Here is a 21,556-nt window from a genome sequence, read left to right on the forward strand (position 1 = left end):
TGCATTGAATTTGGTGAAGTTATATTTACTTCATTGGCTTAGCTCTGTTCATAATCTGCCTCATGAGTGTTACTTCTTACCCATGGATCCACTTCTTAGATTATTTCCTGTTTCTGAAGAAAATCTGTCCTAAGCCTGGTTGCAAATATATGGTCACATTATTACAGTGTGTACCTGAAATGCCACAGTGCTGTGGCTGAGCTAAGTTCAGACCTACTTCCACCTCTTCTGATCAGATGCACCCTGAGCTTAGATTTTCTTCCTGTGCTGCAAGCAGAGAGAGCCCCACACAGGCCTGCTCTCACTGCTGTGCCACTGTGCTGACCCAGTCATGAGATATCTACAATGTGCAAAATTCCACACAGGGACTGAGACAGCACAGCCCAAAAGCCAATGGCTGCTTTTCCATTTGCAGCAAAACAAAAACTAAACAAAACCACAAAAAACACTTCCAACAGAAAAACCCCACCAAACAAACAAAACAAAACCATCAGTTTCTAATTTAAACAGCTGTTTGTATAGGTGTTTACGTTTTTGTCTATCCTTTGGCCTTTGGGTTGAAGTCTTAAGAGCCAGATATGAACTCTTAAGGTTAGTGCACAGAGAAATCCAAAGCAAGAGAACAGGTTGTAACAATGATGCTGAATTTTAAATTCTCCACCAGAAAAAAAGGCTTTTTTTTTTTTTTTTTTTTTCTGTTGGGCAGGCTGTGAGGAAGTCAGACTGATTCCTAATGTCCTTTCCTGGATGCCAATACAAGCCATCGCTTTGGGCATGCTCAGAAATTTTCGGCTTAATAAATCCTGACTGTAAACGGCATGCATCCATGTATGGGAAGCAAAATGTTTCCTTCACCAAGCATTTTAGTACACAGACCATGAAATATATGACTGTCACTGCACAGGCACAATTCATAGTTCTATTACAGCAGCTGGCTGCAGCTTTCACCTCAGCACAGGGGCACAGGGCAGGATGTGTTGGAGGGGGCCCAGGCATCACCTGACGATTCACTTTCCAATGTCAGAAAAGGAATGTTAAAGGGATTTTGTTTAGAGATTGACAGAAAACTTGAGTGTTCGACTGGCTGCAAATACCTCCAAGGCAAGGGAGTTCACATGCTACTTTGGGCTCAGCCCAGCCTGGATGAGGGTGCCGTGCAGGTGATTTGGGAGCTGTGGAACACCCACCGCAGGAGTGAGAAATAGCAGCTTTGTCCGGCCCCAAATCCTGCTGGACACCTAGGAGCTGCTGAGAGCTGGTGGCTCTCCCTCAGCCTGGCCAGGGCTGTGCTAGCAGCCGGTGTTATTCTCGTGCTTCACTCTGCAGGATCAAGCACATGTTATGGGAATGAATGGAGATGGACAAGCACAGCAGGTGCTGCACGGGATGGTGGCTGCTGGAGGCAGCAATTCAGCTGTGTGTGGATGGAGCCATCACTGGGGAAGCCGCTCCATGGCCCAGCCCAGGGCAGGTCGGCCTCAGGCGGGCGCCGAGCGTGGTGTGCTCGGCTCGGTCCGTAATGTCTCGGGAATAGGCTGCGTTAGTGAGGCCGGGGCTGCGGGAACAGAGCGCCCACTCCAGGGGGGAACTTCGAGCGGTCTCTCCCCGTCCGCAGCACTGGCCCGGCACAAGCAGGGAAAGGAAGAAGCGAGAGGAAGGAAGTAAGGAAGGCAGGTAGGCAGCGCCCGCCCTCTCCCCGCCTTCTCTGAGGGCGCTCCGACCGCGCCGCGGGAAATGGCGGCGCCCCGAGGGGAGGTGGGGGAGCTCATGGCGGCGGGGCCCCGGCCCCGCTCCTGCTCCTCCCGCGGCGGGCTGAGGTGCCTGGGGGCGGCCGGCCGGCAGCGGGAGAGCGGCGGAGCTCGGGCACGGCCTCCCATGCTCGCTCGCACACGGAAAGGCCCCGTGGCCGTGCGGCCAGAGCGGCTCCCGTGCCGTGGCGCCGAGGCCCGGTCTGCCCGCGGCTCTGCCCGTGAGCGCCATGTCCCGTTCGGGAGCCGCCGCCGTGGTGCCCGTCCCGCCGGGAGCCCCGGCCCGCGGCCGGCGCGGGGCCCGTGAAGAGGCGCTCCTGCCCGGGGCCCAGGTAAGCGCTGCCCGCCGGCTCCGCTCGTTGTGGTGGTGATGGTTTAGTGAGGTAGCCCGGGACCCACTAGTGCAGCCTTTCTGGGGCTGTTTAAAGCCATAGCTTGGTGTCTGGATTTTATTTAGCTTTTATTTAGCTGTGGGGTGAGCACCCTTTTGGCAGAGGGTGCAGCCCCTTACAGCCATTTTGTGAAGCAGTTTATGTCTCAGTATCGCTTCCATCAGAGCGAGTAAAGCTTGAAAAGTAAGCTTGTTTGGAAAAGGTTTAAGTAAGGTGGGTAAGCTGAGTCCCAGTACATATTGACAACTGAGCACACCACCATGAAAGTGATGGTGAGAAAATGCAATAAAAGGCAGTGTTGTGTTTTGGACTGGCCCAGGACTGCAGTAAAGTGTGGGCAGGAAGCAAAGCCTCACCTTTGCACGGTCCTTGGTTGCTTTGCTGTGTGCTGCTAATGAATGATATTGGGAAACAGAGATGAACAGTAAAAAGATGCAACTGAGTTTGAAGACAGGAATAGGGAATTGCCTTCCTGGTTAGGCCCTGCTGTCTACTTTAGGAGAATTCAGTGTGGTCTGAGGCTTTTCAGGAGTTTCTTGTGGAGTTTCATCTGGAGGACTAAGAAAGTGGAGCCAGTGACACTATATTGACTCCACTGATACTATCCTCCTAAATTAAATGGTGGGAGAACAAGGCCTGTCTGTGAGATAAAAGTCAGGACCTACTTGATCTACCTACAATGTTTTAATGGCAGTGAGAGAGAGCAGGTTAAAAGTCACATGTTTCTGTAGTAAAAGGTTGGATGTGTGTGTTTTAAATCCAGATTAAATGTATTCCAGCTATTGCATTGTCTTTTGTATTTGTGCCTTTGACATGTGTCACCTGTTTAATTGCTCACAGGCCCTTTGTTCCCGGCTCCAGCACTGGGTGAGGAGGGACACTGGACATGCCTTGGATTATGGTAACCGGTTTGAAAACTGTTTTCAGCCTCAGAAATCTGTGTGAAACCAGAGTGGCCTTTTGAAAGGGCTTCACGCGATGCCCTCCAGTGGCAACAATGTGAATTTGAAATCACAGGGAAACTGGGGAAAGGGATCCTTCTGGCCTGAAGGGGTTTGGGCAGCCTGGCAGAGTCCCCAGTTAGCTGCTGGGGGAGGATGGTTGGGGGTGCCCGGTCCTTTGGCAGTTCCTGATGCTGCAAGATCCTGCAGGGATGCATGGATCACTGTTGCACATGAGGACTGCCTGTGGGCTTCAGCTGGCCAAAACCAGAGCCTCAGGCATGAGCTTCTGTCCTTTGCAGAGGATGGATTTTACTGTGTGCCAGTAAATGCCCATAAGGAAAAGGAACAAGGAGGAAAAAGACCCAACAGGTATGAGGAAAAATGCAGCTTGCAGAACATAATGTTAGAACAAACTCATTTTTGACTGTTGCCTTACCACATGACGTAGTTTAGCCAGAGTTCCTGTGTACAGGCCAGAGGTAAGAATTGGTTTTGCCTTATCTGAGATACCTTTTCAATGCAGAGTAATAGATCTCAGATCAGCACAGTTGTCCAAGGTGAGTGCTATACTCAGAGTTCCAGTAAACTGCATACACACTGGTGAATAAACTGAGAGACATGCAGGTGTAAACTTATGGCTTAGTAGACCTCTGCAGTGGAAGTGTGGCCTCCCTGTAAAGGATGTATATAGAGATTGTTCAGAGCAACAGCTGGTTTTAAGAAACACACACTGTCAAGTTTCCTTTGCTGTATAAATATTTAGTGATGGGGTTTGGATTCTTAAAGGAGGAAAAGCTTGGGCTAGTACCAACAGGTGAAGCTTTTATTAAAGAGAAACATACAAACTCATTTCCCTTAGTGTTTTTAACCTAGAAACCAATTATTGCATATTTTTTCTTTCTTTCTTTCAGATACTTCTGTCACTGCCTTAGCAGTCCTGTGCCATGCCTGGTGATGACTTATGGGGCCATTCTCCTGAGCAGAGAGAGACATTCTCCTGTACTCAGCCACTGGCAGCACAACAACAGAACTGTTTGGTACCTGTGTGTGGAGTCCCACTGCAGGGGTGTCTGAGCACCTTGAATTTGGCTCAGAAAATCTGCCCTTGCACTGTCCAGTGAGAGGGTTGTGAAGTCCTGGGGACCTGCCAGTTCAGATCACCAACTGGAAAGTATTTGCCAGGTTACAGCTATGGTTTAAACACTTGAGGTGAAAGCTGGTGGTGGGTAGTGGAATCATGGGTTCACCAGCAGCCTTTGTGCATTAGAGGCTCTGTTGGGAGGTTCAGATGTCCTCATACCTCTGCTCTGATGCCTGTGTGTTACACTCTTTCAGGTATCTAAGAGTGGGGCTCTCAGTTTTTGGCTGATAGGGGTAAAACATGTTCCAGTAGGTAGAAGTTGGCCCCAGAGTCAAGGAATACATTTTTAAGCAAAGAATGGTGCTATCTCAGCACGTCCATCCCCTGCACAGGAGCTGTACCCTAGAGCTGCTGTTCCCATGGCCATGCTAGCATAGCAGGGCACACATGGCCACAGGCTGCTCTGCTCACTGGCAGACCAGGCAACTGAAAGTCTCTGGCCTGCCTACAGCAAGTGTGACAAAGTGACCATAAGAACCTTTTCTGCCCTGAAAATACCTTCATTCCTGGTAGGTTGAGAAATGATGCTGTGCTGGTATAGCTCAGTGTTGCTAAACCCATCTTCTGAGGCTTTTGAAACAGATATCCAAGAGCAGCTGGTACTAATCACTGCTGTAGTGACATAGTCAGCTCCTGTTTTTGTGGTTTCTAAAGGCCTGTTTTGGTAAGACTTTAAAAGCTATTTGCGAAAGAACAGACAAGCTTTTGATACACAGTTCTATGTAAAATCTCTTTAGTTTTGCCAATGGCATTTATTTGTAGAGACCCTGCATATTGTAGAGGCCACTGCTTGTTCCTGGTGATTCCCTAGAATGGAAACTTGAACCAATGATTTTTGTAATCAATGTGCAATAAATCTGTGGAAAAGCTCCTCTGTTAATGACTCTTGATTGAGTTCAGGTAGTTTTGACATGGATGGATGAGGCTGTTCAGAGCTGGCCAAGCCTGCTTGACAGGCAGGGTCTGTCTTGATTGGTGTCTGGGAATGAAACCCAAACAAGGATGTCTCAACTGCATGCTAGGCCAGAGTCCTGCCAGCCTCACTGGACACACACAGCTTCTATGGCACAGCATGGAGTGGAATTCTTCAGTGCTGAGGGGGAGAACAGATCTGTGGAGGGAGGGTACACCCAAGTGGAGATGAGCATAGCTAAAAGGAAGCAGCTAAAAATGTTGCTTTAGGTTTTTCTACAAGGACAATCAAGCACTGCAAAAAGCCTATCCTTTTTTTTCCCCTGGGTGAATGAATGAGAAGCATTCTGTAAAAATTTGGCTTACATTTGAGACTGGAGTGCAGGCTTGGGTATTCCAGAAAGTCCTACTGGGAATGTAGGCACAAACAGGGGCAGCATATTTGATTATCTTGTGTCACAACAAGAGCACTTGATTGGGAGATCAGCTTCATGACTGGAGTGCTTTCAGCTCCAGCAGCTGTACAGTGATTATGCCTTTTGCTATTTTTGTTTTCCTTTGAGTTTTTAGCTCTTGAGTAGACTCAGGAGTAGAATCAATGATTGCTTTGGAACTGGGGAGTTCCCTAGGCTTCAGGTGGGTGTTGGGGGAGCTGTGATCCAGCTGCCACTGCAGGGTGGTGACAGCATCACCTCTGAGAAGGAAGGTGTCCATTTCTAACGAGAATTCTGAGATGCTGATGGCTCTTGTGACCCTAGTGGCTTTTTGCTAAGATCCTTCCCAAGAGGATGTAAACTCCAAGCTGCTAGGCTTGGCAGCTGGTTTGGGTCAAGGTTGCTTTGCTCTTACTAGGGGGAAACTGCTGGTTCAAAGGGAGTGTGATGGTACAGTTAATGCTGAAAGAGGGCATTGCTCAGGGCAGGTTACACAGGGGTGTGGCAGCTGCAGAACACAGGTTATGGCAGGGCAGTCCATAGGGGTGTTGTAATTCCAGTGTGTATCCTTAAGATACCAGGTGTTTCCAGTGCAAAGCAGGGGTGGACATAATGCTGGAAGGGTGAGTTGAATGTGTGAAGGTGCTGGGCAATATCTGCATTGAAAAATGACAGTCTGCAGTTCTCATAGTCCAGCAGGATGCCAATCCTTCTGGGGGGAACAGTAATTCTGATGTCAGGTGTCATCCCACTGTGCAGGAATTCATACTTGTGCCTGCAGGTGAGAAAAACAAAAGAGCTGAAGGCACCCTGGTTCCTCTCAAAGGGAAGCACTTTGTGCACACAGGTGCCCAGGTTGCACATGAGAGTCAAAGGCAGTGGTCCAGGGGAGAGCCAGCAGTGCAGCTGAGGCAGGAGGGAGCTGGCATTTCTGCAGACATACTGCCATAGGCAGGACAGAGATGAAAACCAGTTGGGTTTAGCTAGATATGTAGTTTCTGGATTGCATAGATTATTACTGTCTTCTCACTGAGGTTTTAGTAATGTTTACAGCTAAATTCTGCAACTCTGATTTTATTCAGATTTGTTCCTGCAATTTGTTTCCATGTGACAATGTCTCATTGCAATGAGACAATGTATCACAGAGAGACCCTTCAGCTTGATTCAGTAGCACCCTCTCAGAGTCAATGGAAATGGGTGCTTTGAAGATGCAAATCTGCCAAAACACAAGTTCTGAAGCAAGGAAGTTGGGCAAAATAACTCATGCCAAATGCTGCTGAAACACCCTAAAAAAGCAGGAGGATTTGCTGAAGCAGTATCCTTCCGGAGTCCCCAGTGCCTGGTCTGAGCTGATACAAAATCTCTGCTTTCCCTGCTGCCCTGCCTGCAGGTGTGAGAGTTGTTCCTGTTGGAGACCTGCAGCCTCCACAGCCCTTACCTGGAGGGTGTGATGATGTGCCTCATGCACCAGGATGAGTTGTTTGCCCCCAGGTGACCATGTCTTGGAGTGTTCTCAAAAGCCACACCGACTCTGTACTCTGTATCTTCCTCAACTTCCACCTCCCAGTAATGCTTTCCTGGAAATGGGATCAGACTGCCCAGGATTGCAATACATCTGTGGGAGACAGGAATAGGTGTTTTAATAGGTGTTAAAAGGCAGGGCCTTTTTATAATTCTCTTTACAGTGTTTAGATAGGTTCAGGTATGGATATGCCTGGACAATACATAGCAATAAACAAAAGCCACTTCTGCTGTCACCTTAGCAGTGCAGTGTGTTTCGACTCCAGTGAAATCCCCAGCCTGCAGGTTTCTTTGTGACACCTGCCCTGTTTTTACTTGTGGGTAGCTTTGTAGAAATGAGTGCCCCAGGCACTTCCAGGAAGATGGAGAACAGCATCCCATAGTGCCTGGATTTTCTGGGAAAGTTAATGCTTGTTAGAAAAGAGAGTGCTCTAGTGAACTCCAGCATAGCAGAGGAAAAAAGTACAGATTTTGCATTTTCTTTCCCAACAGCCCAGGGTTTTGAACATCACTCACCACTGGAACTGAGCACTGTAACAGCATGAAGTTCCTGGGGCAGCTGGGGAGGAGGGAACCTGTCTACACTGCTTCCCTCTGGGTTTGGAGAGATTAGGAAGAATTGAACACAGTAGGAGAACTTGTAATATGCTGGGTACCTGAGCCATGAAATGTATGATTGGAACCATGCAGAAAATAACTCTTTTGAAAGTTGTGTAGTAGAGACAAAGATAATGTACTGCAGAGAGACCCTTCAGCTTGATTTACTGGTACAGTCTTGAAATCAAAGGAACTGGGTGCTTTGAAGATGCAAGTCTGCAAAAACACAGGTTCTAAAGCAAGAAAATTGGGCAAAATAACCCGCTCCAAATGCTTCTGAAACACTCTTAGGAGAGCAACACGAGTCCTGTGAGCTTACACCTCAGCTTTTTCTTAGGAAAAGTACATGATGTATTAGCTGTCATTGTCAAGGGGGACGGCAGGTTTCAAACACACACAACTTTTATGTTTCTATGGTAGTGTGTAAAGTTATAAGTTACAAAGGAAAAGGATGTTGCTGGCAGACACTGAGGTCTTCTAGGCAATGCTGAGAGAGAGCTGCACTCATCATTTGGAGGCTGTGTTGCTACAGCCTGAGAAGGAAAAGGAAGGATGCAAAATGGATGGGTAAACAGCTGTGAACAAAACCATAGTAATGAGAGCTGCAAAGCCACCAAGGCAAACCTGAGCTGCACTGAGGAACTACTTAGGAAATACATCAGCTACCCAAACTTAGGAGACCACACAAACTTCAGAAAGAAGAGTTTGCCATGTAAGTTCCTTGGGAGCTTTTTTTTTCTTCTTTTTTCCCCTTTCTTTTTTCTTTCTTTTTTGTCCTTTTTTTTTTTTTTTCCTTTATTTTTATTTTTTCAGTATCTTGATTTGAAGGAGATTTGTGAAAGTTCATAGTGGTACCAAAACCTCAGCCTTTGAATGAGATGAGTGCCAGCTCTGGCTGTGGATGTGAAACATCAAAGCATCTCATGGAAGTGGGATGAAATCCCATTTAAGATTACCATGATGGCTTTAATGAAAAGGATCACCACTCTTTTCTACCAAGCCTTCTAGTAGCACTGCATTTCCATAGAGGGAATAAATTGTAGACTTGTATTATCCTGCAATGCCTGTCCTAGTTATGTGGTGTTTCTGTGGTTTTGACTGGAAAATGCATTTTGGCAAGCTTAATCTCTCTCTTCAATGGCAAAGGGCATAATCTTTTTAAAAGTAATACCTGTTGGTCCAAATAGTATCAGTTACATCTTTCAGCAAGAGGTAAGTTTTCAGATCCCTCTCCTTTCCTTAGTATTTGTTGTGGCACCTAAATACCTGTTCAAATTTAGCTCAGTGTGCCAGACATAAGTAGGCTTGTACATGATTGTGGCTGCTGCATCTGTAATCCTATTTAAGAACTTGCATTAATTTCCAAGTTCCAAAGAGCAGCTGGAGAGAAAGATTTCAACTCAAAAAATTAATCAGAGCTGCTGAAAGCCCCATTAGACATTTCCTGGCATCTGTTAAAAGAACCAAAGGAACTGAAATGCCCCTGTATACCTTGTAAAGCTGTTATCATAGACAGGCAGATCACACTCTGGGTTTTCCAGTTCATCACATGAAATGGTAAATCCATCATCTAGAATTGCCAGTAAAGGATGGGCTGTGTCCTCATTAAGGTAGAAGCAGGTGCCTGCAAGAGAAAATGCCTAAGGATAACTCCAGTATCTCCTTATAACATTAGAATTGCAGCAAGGGTGTGATGAAATGTTATTTGGATGCACAAAAATATTCACCAATGCTTTATAAAGAATCTGTAGCTGGCATTGAGAGGACAAGATCATATATTTAAAATTTTTCTAATAAATATTTGTTTTACAGTTTAAAACTGTTTAGTTTCAGTCTGGTGAAAAGCAGGGGACTTAGCCTGGTTTTGAACCCTACCAGGGCTCAAAGCTGCAGGCATTAGGAAGCATCTATTCAGAGATGAGTTCTCCTTGCAATCTACTGGTTTCAAGTAATCTGTTTTTAATCACTGAAAAGAGAAAGGGGGTGTGAAGGACTCTCCATGGCCTCACCCATCCCCATAAATGCTGGGCAGTTTGAAGAGAAAGGATCCCTCATGCTTCAGCACCTCCTTGGCAGACCAGCCCTCAGAGAGGTAAGTCCAGCCCAGGATAAAAGTGTTTCTGCCTTTCTTCCTGCAGACTTCACAGAGCCGCTCTGTGGGCCTGAGGAGCAGCCACCATTGGCACAGCTGCTGTTTGTAGTTGGTGCTTGTTTACCCACCCCAGAAAGGATCAAAGGCCATTCACAGTGCTGGAGGTGGGTTCTTGCAGCCAACAGATCAATTTGCATCAGCTGTTTGCATAATGTAGACTCCGAGAAGATTAATCTCCCCATGGTAATCCCAAATGAAATCATTGTAATCAAACTGCAAGTTACTTCATTGCAAATACAATACAAACAATGACAGGGCAATTACAGGCATGTGCTGCTGAAAACAAACACATGCTGTGCAAACAAAATGGGCAATTTCAAATATTGAGTTTGATTTAAGCACTTGGAATACACACAAACGATGGCAACACAATGACAGTTTTCCTCTCCGGGGATTTAAGGATGAGCATTTCTTTTCTGTGGTGTCACTGCTGTGTGGCAGACAGGTTTTTTACTAAAACATAACTTTGTGTGGTCATCTTGCTGAATAAATACAATTTTCAAATGTCTCAGAAGGTGAGGGCAGAAGAGACACTGGTAAGGTGTGAGTGGGATGGGAGATTTGAGATGAGCAGTGATGAAGGTGAGCACTGATGTCTGCTAAATGGCTCTAGGAAGTGCTGTCTCAGCCATAATTCCCAGCAGCAGCTGCATTACATGGTAATCTCTGAAGTAAAACCACACTACAGCTTTCCTCACTGGTGTGTCAGTACTTTGCAGGCTGGCAATACGTGGGTGTTGAGCTACACTGTCTTTTAAAATGTTTAGGAATTAGTAACTTTCAAGTACCAAATGCACCAGACAGCAATAATATAAATTACAGAGCTAAAGCAATGCACTTATTGTTACAAGAAGTTGCTTTTTTCATTCCTAAAATGTTACCAGGTGTGTAATTAGATGTGAGAAATTAGGATCTGGTCCAGAGGCCATTGAAACCAGCAGGAATCTCTCTGTTAAGACAATAGATGTTCCAATAAGCTGCTGGGGTTGTTCCAAGCTGTACAGTACCTGTGGTGTGTATCAGGACAGGTTCACTTCTTTCACTGGAGCCACCCAGGTTTTGGGCTCTGACACAGATGTGATACTTTTGTGTTGGCTGGAGGTGAATTAGGACTTCACAGTTAGGGATCCCAACAATAGATCTGCAGAAAACAAATCCATGGAAAATGACAGGGTAGAAAACAAAAGTAGGCCTTTGAAATTATTTTTCTGAGCAACAAGGAAGACATTACACTTCAACATGTCTTGTAACCAATCAACAGTTTACCTTGTACAATTGTCTGTAGCAGGGCAAGAGAGAGTCTGTCACAGACTGCAGATTTTTACATCTGCTTCTGCCCTTTTCCAATACTCATAATTCTCATGTAGTAATTTCTTATTAACATTTTACAACTAGTTTTACTAAGAGAATTGTTTGTAAATTCACCAGAAGGTCATGGGTCCTTTCTTAGTCCTATCTGATGCCACACAATTGAAATGGTTTAATCTCTACAGGCCATGGGCTCAATAGAAGAGTAACTCACTCAGTAATAATATCATCATTTTCTTCATCTGTCAGCTTGGACAATTCAACTGTGTAGGAATCCACAGGGTTAATGTCTCTGGATTCCCAGCACACCAGTGCTGCATTTTCACAGCTTTGGATCTTTTTATTCTTTATGATAGGTGGTGAAGGAGCTAAAAAGTAGAAAAAAGAACAATTCTGAGCTGTTGCTTGAAGATGTTTGCAAACAACATGCTTTGAAGACAAATAAATAGAAAAATGCTGTTTACTAATACTGTGAAGAAACCTGCCTCCCCAATGGACAATAAACAGCAGGTAGAGTGATTAACAGTACTATTTAAAGACTTCATTTAGACTATAAAGGTCCCAAGAGAATTAAACAGAGAAGTAGCATAAAGACTGACTACACAACTGTTTATTAGTTTTGTTTTGTCATAAAGGTGCATCTCTTCTCTACTCTGAGATGTCAAAGACATCTGGAACAAGCACTTGAAGGTCTCACACTGACTTGCTCAATCTGATGTCAGAATTTCACACAATGTCCTTAACTGAACTGCAGTTAAAAAGAACAGCATAACAGGTGAATCCACAAAATACCTATAGGCCAATGAAAGGAGAGCTGGGATTCATCTGGCAGAACCAGGAAACTTGAACCTTCTTCACAGCTGGTCTACATGCTTGCATTTAAATAAGTTATTTTGTCTCTCTGCTTCTGTTTCTGCCACTCTAAAACAGGGATAGTTGGCATGAGAGGCTCTCTAAATAAAAGTGGGGAATTCCCATGCAGTCAGTAGGCTTACATCAGAAGAAAGAAAGTTCCCAGAAAGCATTACTTGCATAAAATTCAGAGATTATTTTGAATTTCACTATGAAAATTACAAAGTTGTATGAACAAAATATTTTTACCTGTTACATAAACTGCTCTTTCACTTGGTGGACTGATTCCAGAGGCATTTAAAGCACTGACCCAAAATTCATACTGTGTATTTGGCAACAGATCAGTAATGGTGCAGTATGTTTCCTTCACTTTTAGTGTGTGCTCTGAAATGACAACAACAAAGCATTTACAGTGCCTTTACGCCCTTGCCCACTTTTCCCCGGAGCTGCATCACACAGTGGAGTTGGGGTGCATTGTTCTGGGTGCTGAGTTCAGGAGAGCTCCTTGGGCTCCACACCCTTTGATCAGCTGTCAGGCAGTTTCACAGTGCCTTCCTCTAAAGCTGCATAAATCAGATGGGACAAGAGCTGAAGCTATTTTACTGCTCATTTCTCATTCTTCATCTCACAAAATTCCAATAGTTTCTGCTTTTCTTTCTGAACTGGCCACTCTACTGGCACGCTACTGGCTTCCACTTTTGAAGGTACTGCAAGAACAGTATTAGCAAAGGCAGTTTTGTCACAAGGCTGAGACATTTTGGCTCTGTGTTTTTTTGTGTGCCTGTACATTTTAGGGAGTTACAGACTATTATTAGCACTAAGATAAGCTGTAAAATCATCTGGGGGTTTCAGTTGGAGTGCTGATGATAAGATGATTTGCTCTTTAAAAATACTGCAATTTAAAAATGCATGATGTAGCACATGTTCTAACACAGTGCCCACCCTCCAGAAATCCTCGTGACTCCATCCACTGTCCCCTTCTCATTCCTGCTGTCCCTGCTGCTGCCACATCCTGTCTTTGCCCCTGTGATGGGTCCTGCTGGAGCTGGCAGCATGGCAGACCTGGCAGGGGAAGAGGGACAAAGCAGATGGTGGTGGCAGATATGACAGTTTTGGTGGCAGACAGTGCACGAGGCATGCAGAGGCACTTTGGCATCAGCTGCTTTTGCCAGTGGAGGGCTGAGGTGTCCCTTGGGTTTGCAGTGGAGGGCTGAGGTGTCCCTTGAGCCCCAGCCTCCTTACCTGCTTGCCCATCCCTGTGCCTCTCATTGCTCACAGGTTGGTAGCACAGCTGGTAGCACTCCACAGTGTCATCTGAGAAGAGGCCCCAGCAAATTCTCAGTGAAGTGCCAGTTGCTGCATTGGGAGCCTGGGGGTTGATCACAGGGGCACAAGGAGCTGCAGAGGAAAAAACAGGTCAGTTTTTGAATGTATAATCATGGTTTGTTGTACCTCTCCTCTCACAAAGGTATTTGCACAAAGCCTTGGCACTGAATAGGGTCATGTTCCTCCATTCCTCCCACATGGAGAAAAGTCAGGAGCTGAGTCTGCAATTGCAGCTAGTAATCAGGTCACTGGCGTGTGAGAATTAGCCTTGCTTCAAAACAAAGGCAAACCAATGAAAGAAATAAACCCCAGCCTTCCCCTCCTCTGAGGGTTGCTCCAGTGAGCCCAACATCTGCCATGCCAGCACTGCTGCCAGCCACCCAGGGATCAGGGAAAAGCTGTACAACAGGGGGCATCAGCACAGCCAAACAAGCACCAAATGCTGTTTTATGTTAAGAAAACACAGTATTGGGTGTAAAAAAAATAATGTTCTTTCTGACCATTTGTGATGCACCAGAAAATATTTTAAATTTTAGGCATTTTTTTTAGTTATTCAAAATTTGTTTATGCTGTGCTGTCTCCTGTGGATTATGGGGGAAAAATGCTTGCTAAATAGCAGAGGAATAAGTCACTGAAATCTGTTTATCAAGAGAAGCTGGGTAAGTTATTTAAAGTAGTCTGGAGTTCCTCTTTATTTTGTTCAAGCAACTACAAGGTAAGAGAAGTTATCACTGACTAAGCATGCCTGACCCCTCAACAGAAGGGGGTAATCTTCATGAGTCTTCTAGGAAATCATCCAGCAAAAGCAAGGAAGTCCCAATTTAGCAGTAATTCTGGTAATTTTATATTGAAAACAAATGGAAAAAAAAATTCCAAAAATACCTTCCGGAGTCCCTGTATATATAGGCAAATTAAAAAAACAAAACAAAACAAAACAAAACAAACTAGAAGGGAAACTAGGGACAAGTTAATTCTGCCTTTGCAGATCTCCTTTAAAAGAAGAAATGTTTAATACATATCCTTACTTAAATGTAAATAGGTGTGAAATAATGACCAGTTAGGAAAAGTACCTGGAATAGCATTAATGGAGTTCATTAGTTGTTCAACTTCAGAGACATCTATGGCCCGCTCTTCAAAGTCTGGCAGTGTTGAAAGCTCTAAATTCACTTCTTGCTTTAAGAATTCTTCCAGCCTGTAATTGTAGGGGGAAAAAATAATGTCTAATTGGAAGTACCGTAGTACTGGAGGTATCAGTCTATGATTCCTATTTTAAAGAGAATAGCAGACTCCAAATTAGCACCTATTTCCTTAAAACACCATTTTCACAGCTGTACAAGCTCAGCCTCCTCTGCCTACAGCTTGGAGACACGTGGCCATCAGTGCCCCAAGATGGCAAAGAGAGCTGGCTGCTGGGGCTGAGGGCCACCCTGGTGTGCCCTGCTCCTGCAGAGAGCAGGGCAGTGGGGTATGCCCAGCACCTCCCTAGGGAAGCACCCTATTAGCTCCATAACTCCCATTATTTTGAATTCACACTATTATTAATTCATGACCTCGTGGCTCTAGGTGTTGTAAATTTGAAAGAAAGGGGGATCTTTTCTCTGTGCTTTCATGAACAATAACAGTCAATTAATAGGGTGGTTTTTGCCTATGATTTAGTGTGCCCTAAGACTTCTTCCAATTGCTCCAATATTTTTCTGTATCCGTTCTGAGCTCCCACAGCTTGATTTTCTACCTCACTATATTAATGCATAAATAAGCCCATTACAGTATATTTAGGGAGCTCAATTTTAGTCTCATTTGGATCCAGAGTGGTTATTTCAAGAGCTTTAGCAATCCTGTTTCTCAGTGAAATTACTTCCTTATGACTAAGCTGAAAACACTGATTTATTCAGGCTCTAACTCTCCTTTCGGATTTCTTGAAATTGGAGCCAAACAAGTTTTGAGTGTTAAATTTCTTGGAGCAACTTTTTCTGATGCACTTTAAAACAAAAATACTAAATATTTCAATAGCTTTAGTGGCTTAGACAACATTTGTGTGCCTGAACAAAGTCCAGAACATGGAAGCATCTCCAATAACCCATCCAATTAGCAGGAAGAAATGTGACACAAAATCCCAGACTGTGATACTACCTGTCAACCATGGTTACTGCTGCCTGTTGGAAAAAAAGGACACAGCGTTAGAGGTAGAAAAGTCCAGAGTCAGACTACATCATGCTGTTGACCTGTCTTACACAAATTGCCCCAAATGCAATACTTGGAGTGAAGTAATTTGCTCTCTCCCAACTCTGAGAACAAAGCCAGCCCTTTCTACTGAAATGGACACATCCTAGCTGAATTTACAGAAAGATAATGAGCAATATCAGGTAGTCATCAGTGTCTGCCCATTGAGACTTTAGACCAATTACTCCTTTGGTTGTCCAAAGTGCCAATAGATCCGTCACAAACAAAAACCAAAATCAGCTGGGCAAAAGAACTCATGAAATTATCTGTGCTGGAGGGAGTCTGAGAAGTGCATGTAACTGGAAACAGTGCATGTACAGGAGAAAACCTAAGCCCCTGAGAGCTCAAAACCAACATTCACTTTTTGATGAACAATGGTTCTTAGGGTCTATGTAAACTGTCTACAAGGTAAGGAGAAAATAAGTTTATTCCAGAGATGCAGAGGAATGGGAAAAAGTCAGCTCATGAGAAGAACTCAGCAGGCTGGAGTCATAGCAAACTGACCCACAGAAGTGCACTGGTGTTATGAGATTTGTTTGTTGTCCAGATCAGAAGTTACTGTCACTGTGCTACAGAAATGCTCCCACCCACCTTAGTCACAGGACAACTCAGGTGAGAGCAATCACGTCATCAGTAAAAATTCTGATTTTTTCTCCAATTATTTTTCTACCTGCCAAAGAAAAATATCTTCTTGACACCACCTCAAGAGTGGGATTTCATCCATCACTTTGCGGGAGCTTTTGACATATTTCAGCTGAACTTTCCTCCAAAATGAGCAAGAAAAGGAAACATCTTCCTAAGTGATTACATCAGCCTGCCTGCTGTGAGCCCAGAATAGAGCAAGAGAGCTGAGCCTGCACAAGGCAAGGAACACTAAGTGCTTCCAGAGTTTCCCCAGATAAGCATTTCAGCAAGATATCTTCTCTCTGAACCCCAGTGTGACTCACAAATGAATGAGCATCCAAATTACAAACTTCTGCTTCTGCATTTTGCCCCCATTGTGCTGCCCTACTAAGTCAATGCCACCATGCCAAGCATGAGGAGCAGTGACAGCACCACGGACTGAGCATCCCAAATTCTCCTTAGCACTAAGGCTGCTTGGGATTCTCAGACAGAGACTCCTTGCAAGCAGCAAAAAGCACTTCAACAGTTAAAACTCTTTACCTTCATAAATTCAGCTTTGTCATTTTCCAGGAAAAGCTCCTGGGTTTCATCTGTCAGCTCCTTGCAGGTGTCAAGATGTTTCCCACAGCTGACCAGCTGCTCATACAGAGCTTCCAGCTTCTGCCTCTTCTCTTCTCCCAGTGCTTCCAGCTGCTCCTCATACTTCTGAGCAAGCACTTGCACTGCATCGTTGTAATGCACCTCAAAGTTCTGCTCCTGCCTCCCAAAATTTTCCTACAAGATATTTGAGGGTTTGCACCTTGGCATCAAGTCTGATCCACAGGTCATGCAGAGGAAAATATTACTCTGGTCTGCCTAAATTTCTCCTTACCATAGAGATAATATGTCATGATTTAATTCACAAAACTAGGACACAGTACCAGTACACAGAAGGTGTAATTTGACTTATGTGCATTTTTAGGGGTTTACTCTGATCATTCACCCCACACTAAAGCACAAAAGTGTTGGATTTTGTTCCAGAAATAAGAGCAACAGAAATTACAGCAGGAACAATGATGCTCCCCTAAACCCAGGGAGCACAACCAGGATATATCCTAGGCATAATCTCAGAAGCATTTCCACCAACACAGTGAATCACATCTTTCCACGAAAAAAAACCATGGCAACTCAGTGGGATCCATGGATTTGTGCTGTGGCAGCTGGGTAGCTAATGCTGGTATCCTCACTCACAGCTGGAGAAAGCATTAGGAAGGGAAATTTAAGGAGCAAGCAAGGCAAGGAGCAGTCCCAGCAGCTGCTCACTGTTCAGGCACTGATGTCCTCCTGTGCCACATGCAGCAGAGAAAAGCCTGCAGTTGAGTTATTGCTCGGTTTGAACTTGCTGCCAGCTGACCTCCTTCCCCTGGGGCCAAGTGACAGCAGCCGAGTGGGAGCACAACTCTTGAAGGCATCAGCTTGAACGGCTGGGCCGAGGGTTTGCCTGGATCTGACACTTCTGTGAATGAAGCTGAGGGAACACAAGGGCTGCACTCTGGATGGACTAGTTAGATCACAGCTCTTTGGCCATTTAAAGCTAAGATGACCTGAGTGGGGGTCACTTTATTTCTGAATGCAAAACTCTGTGCAAATTATAAATGTGGTTTTACTAGCCCACTTAAAAAAATCTTTAGGATGAGTTTTCCTGAGTACTTCAGTCTAGACAAACCCCAAGATAACTCTGTGCTCTGTTACTGTAAGTACCTCATTAACAACTGAATACTATGAATGTCAGTATGACTGTCAAAACTGTTTAACCCCACTACCATAAAGTTAGCCCAAGAGAAAATGCCTTACCTCTACAGTGATGAAGATTTCCTCCAAATGGCTGGCAACATTTTCCATCTGAGCAATCTGTTCTTCCAACTTGCACATGTTTTTATGGATCTCCTCCTACAAAACACCCAGTGTGATTCTTACTATGTCTGAAGACTGTTTTAGAGGCACCGCAGTACACCTGTGTTACTCTCACCTTTTCACTTTCCACAGCACTGGGGAGCTGAGCAACCTCATGATCCTTGTGTTCACCAAACAGTTTGTCAAAAGCTCGGATTGGTATCTTGCAGGTGGAACAAAAAATATCTGCTGCTTCTTCCTCTTCTTCCTCCTCCTCCTCCTCTACCTCCTCCTCACTGACAGCCTGACTGTTCCACTCGTCTGACATGCCACCACTGCTTAGCCCCCCTCTGGACCATGTGCTGCTCTCAGCCTCATCATCTGCTCTGGCTTTGCTCTGATTTTCACCTTGAGAAGCCTCATCAGGAAGTCCTTGCTGCTTTGTGCTTTGGCTTGGATCTTTCACTGAAGAGCTGCTTTTTGACCTGTTATATAAGGAACCTTGTAATCCTGCTTTTTCTGTGCGAGCTGGTGGCCATCTGCTCTCCACCTTCTCCAGATGTCCTCCAAGAAGCTCAAGCTCTTTTTCTCTATCCTCATCAAGTCCATACATCTTAGCCAACTCTGCAACCTCCTTTTCCAAGTCATAGCCAACTTCTTGTGGGCGCTGAACTTTTTCACTACTCGGTGCAGATTCCCTTCTCGTATCCCCCAGAGATCTGTCTCCTCGACCAGAGGGCTCTTCAGGAAAGATATCAAACCTCTCCTTTGATCCATAAAGATCCATGTGATAGAAGATCAGACCTTCAGTCTCAGTGTCACTAGGCTCTGGGGCTGGTGGGGAAGCTGAGTGATGTCGTTGGCCGCTAGTCCCATAGTCTCTCGTGCTGCCAGATCTGGATGACATTGGTATCCTCAGGGAGGCTTTTGAGATGATGAGACTCAAGCTTGTAAAAGATAAGAAAGATCTTAATCTCGGTCCTGATATCTAAGTATGTAGCTATTCTTGCTTAAAAGTATAGGGATAGATTAGGTTTGGCTGAGGACTGCTCAGTCCTGGAGGTAGGCATGAGAAAGACCAAAGTCAGTAGCTTCACTCCCTAAGTGCAGCTGCTGAAGGAACGCCACAGGAAGCTTGTCTTCTTCTCACCTCAGTGCAAAGCACAGCAGAGAGCTGTCTCTGGTGTGCATCCTCTTTTCTGAGTACCTCATCTGTGACCCTGATGCCTGATTTCCAACTGCAGAGCAGTCCTGTCCTCAGATAAACACTGTGACTGTGCTTCAGGCACAGTTAGTGCTGCTCTGTGCAATTGGAAATGGCCTGGTTTGAAGCCTGCTCACTCTTCAGCTGCTGTCAAGCATGTTTTCTGAACTGTCAGTCAGGCATAATGTAGAATGTCCTCTGTTGTGACCACTGATGCCACAGAACACACTAGTAAATGCCCTGGAAAGTGCTGTTCTGTATTTTTCAAGTTGCCATTCTTAATATTGAAACTTGAGTCAAGGTCTTGGGTCCTTTCTAAAGAATATCACAGAGAAAACATACTGCCCTTTGGGGCTTCTCACGTGCTGTGGAAAATATACATTTTAACATATAAAGCATCTGGTAACTAGGGAGCAAGGCAGGCCATTGGCCTATGGACAGAGATGCCTGCTCTGACCCAAACCTTGCACATTTTGTGTGTTCTGTGCAAGGAGGCAGGTGTGAAAAGCATGTGCAGGTGACATGCAAAGCTGTATGATAAAGCAGATGCATGTGGGATAACATTAAAAGTGCAAAGGCAATTTTAATGCTGATTCCCAAGCCCACTCTTTCCAATCAGCCTGCATTAACAGCAGTGAGATAATGCCAGTACAGAGTCAGAGCTCTCTCTGAGCTGAAATGTCCCCACAGCCCTTCAGTGCTCACCAACATGGATGGAATCATAGCTACAAAACTACTCAGATCAATTTTATCAGCAGTTTAATACCACAAGCAAAAGACTTCATGGAAAGATTTCAGCTGAATATCACTTAATCTGTAGTTACATCTAATCCTAGGTAAGTGAAGCATATGAAATATGAAGCATAAAATCACTTTCTCACAGAAGAAAAAAGCCAAAAGATCAGTCAGACATCAGTGCTATCAGAGCTTCTGCATAAGTTTTCACATAAGTTTGCTTTCAAACTATTATTTATGGTCTTTTTAGTTTTGAGTAGTTGCTATTACCTCAAATTTATTTAATCAACATTTTACTAATTTTCCTGAGAAATGCTTAGCTAACAGAGTCAACACAATTTGTAGAAAGCAACTTCCCAAACCAGTGAAAAATATTGAGACATTTTGCACTCTCTGGTTTTATATCCCTGGCTGAGTGCAGCCCTACAAATCTGTAAGAAAACCCACACAGAAGTTCATAGCTTGTCTTCTGGCACTGCAGACATGGGTGTGGATTCTACAGTTAGCAATATCCTACTATGGACAAAAAGTTAGGCAGAAATACTATTTATGCTGAAGGCAATAAAATAAATCATGCAAATTCTAACATTTTAAACAGAGAAAAGGTCTTAACACATACCAGAAAATGTTGTCTGGCTCCTGCAAAGACTTTTTTCCCCATAATTAAAACAATAAGGCTTGCTTTAGAAGCTACTACTAATTAGAAAAGTGAATTAACATTTTTTCCCTTACCAAAATGAAATGAAATAAATTAAAATTAGCATAATTAAGCTTGTCTGCAAAATCCTGCTGCCTAAATAAGATTTTCAGATGATTGCTCAGTGTTTGCTTGCTTTGCAGGCACAGATAAAATTACATGAAGCACGTTTAGATCCGTGACCACCAGTTATCATAAATACATAACAAAGAATGTTACTACCTAAAAACTTGCCTTCTATCTTAAGACGTCATAAATTCTTCTGATAGCTCAGATGGCATCAAAGTTAACTTCTATTCCCCCTAGTAAAAATTAATTCACACGAAAGCAATTCCTTGCCACTTTCCTGTAACTGCAGCTGGGAGACTTATTGCAGAAACCTTACCCTGCCTCTCTGCTCAGACAGGGGCATGCCAGCAATGAGCAATGGCACAAATATAGATGTGCCCTGGCTGTCCTTCAGCAGTGTGCTGCTTGAGTGTCACCAGGATGAATGTCACACACTGAGAACAGGCTCTGAAGTACTGAGAGCAGCTACAGAGAGCCCTCACTAAAGCCAGAGTACCCTCTCACTCTTGGAGGTGGGATTAATAAACACTGCAGAGTGCATTCATTGCCTCTGGGTGTGATTTCCAAGGCTGGGGTGTTAGGCAGAGTGTCCTGTGCGGGATACACAAAACGTGCAAACAACTCACATGGCTGGACATGTGTTTACAGAGTTGCACAACTTAATGGAAGTGCCTGTTCTGTTCTTTGCAAACACTCACTGGTAAAGTCCTCTCAAATTAGCAGGAGCTTTTCTACGGGGCTGAGTTGGAATCATGATCATATATTAGAAAAAAAATTCAGAGTTTAGAAAAAAAAATCATACCATTAG

At 44.5% G+C, this 21,556-nt stretch overlaps 1 protein-coding gene, 1 long non-coding RNA gene and 1 other non-coding gene across 3 annotated transcripts; 2 read left to right on the top strand and 1 right to left on the bottom strand.

The window, feature by feature from the left end:
- Window positions 1-1,928: 1,928 nt before the first annotated feature.
- LOC131088763 (uncharacterized) lies at window positions 1,929-5,235 on the top strand. Its single transcript, XR_009115169.1, has 2 exons — window positions 1,929-2,080; window positions 2,981-5,235. It is a non-coding gene; the product is annotated as an uncharacterized LOC131088763 (long non-coding RNA).
- LOC131089219 (small Cajal body-specific RNA 15) lies at window positions 2,691-2,822 on the top strand. Its single transcript, XR_009115220.1, has one exon. It is a non-coding gene; the product is annotated as a small Cajal body-specific RNA 15 (non-coding RNA).
- Window positions 5,236-6,093: 858 nt separating the features above from the next.
- Window positions 6,094-18,950, bottom strand: FSD2 (fibronectin type III and SPRY domain containing 2). Its single transcript, XM_058033561.1, has 12 exons — window positions 18,180-18,950; window positions 18,005-18,100; window positions 16,712-16,945; window positions 15,458-15,480; window positions 14,398-14,519; window positions 13,244-13,399; window positions 12,251-12,385; window positions 11,364-11,517; window positions 10,849-10,982; window positions 9,181-9,313; window positions 7,010-7,186; window positions 6,094-6,346 (listed from the first exon to the last, which is right to left on the bottom strand). Exons 1-12 carry the CDS (start codon window positions 18,948-18,950, stop codon window positions 6,094-6,096), a joined length of 2,388 nt encoding a protein of 795 aa, XP_057889544.1.
- Window positions 18,951-21,556: the final 2,606 nt, after the last annotated feature.

This window comes from Melospiza georgiana, chromosome 13, assembly GCF_028018845.1.
Source record: "Melospiza georgiana isolate bMelGeo1 chromosome 13, bMelGeo1.pri, whole genome shotgun sequence".
NCBI classification, from domain to species: domain Eukaryota; kingdom Metazoa; phylum Chordata; class Aves; order Passeriformes; family Passerellidae; genus Melospiza; species Melospiza georgiana.

Excerpts from the sequence above, each read along its gene's own strand:
- FSD2 (XM_058033561.1), bottom strand. The coding sequence starts at position 18,950 with ATGTCATCCAGATCTGGCAGCACGAGAGACTATGGGACTAGCGGCCAA. Across the intron at positions 13,400-14,397 it reads CTCCATTAATGCTATTCCAG|CTCCTTGTGCCCCTGTGATC; the intron begins GTACTTTTCCTA and ends TTTCCTCTGCAG. Across the intron at positions 7,187-9,180 it reads TATGATAACAGCTTTACAAG|ATGTATTGCAATCCTGGGCA; the intron begins GTATACAGGGGC and ends TGTCTCCCACAG.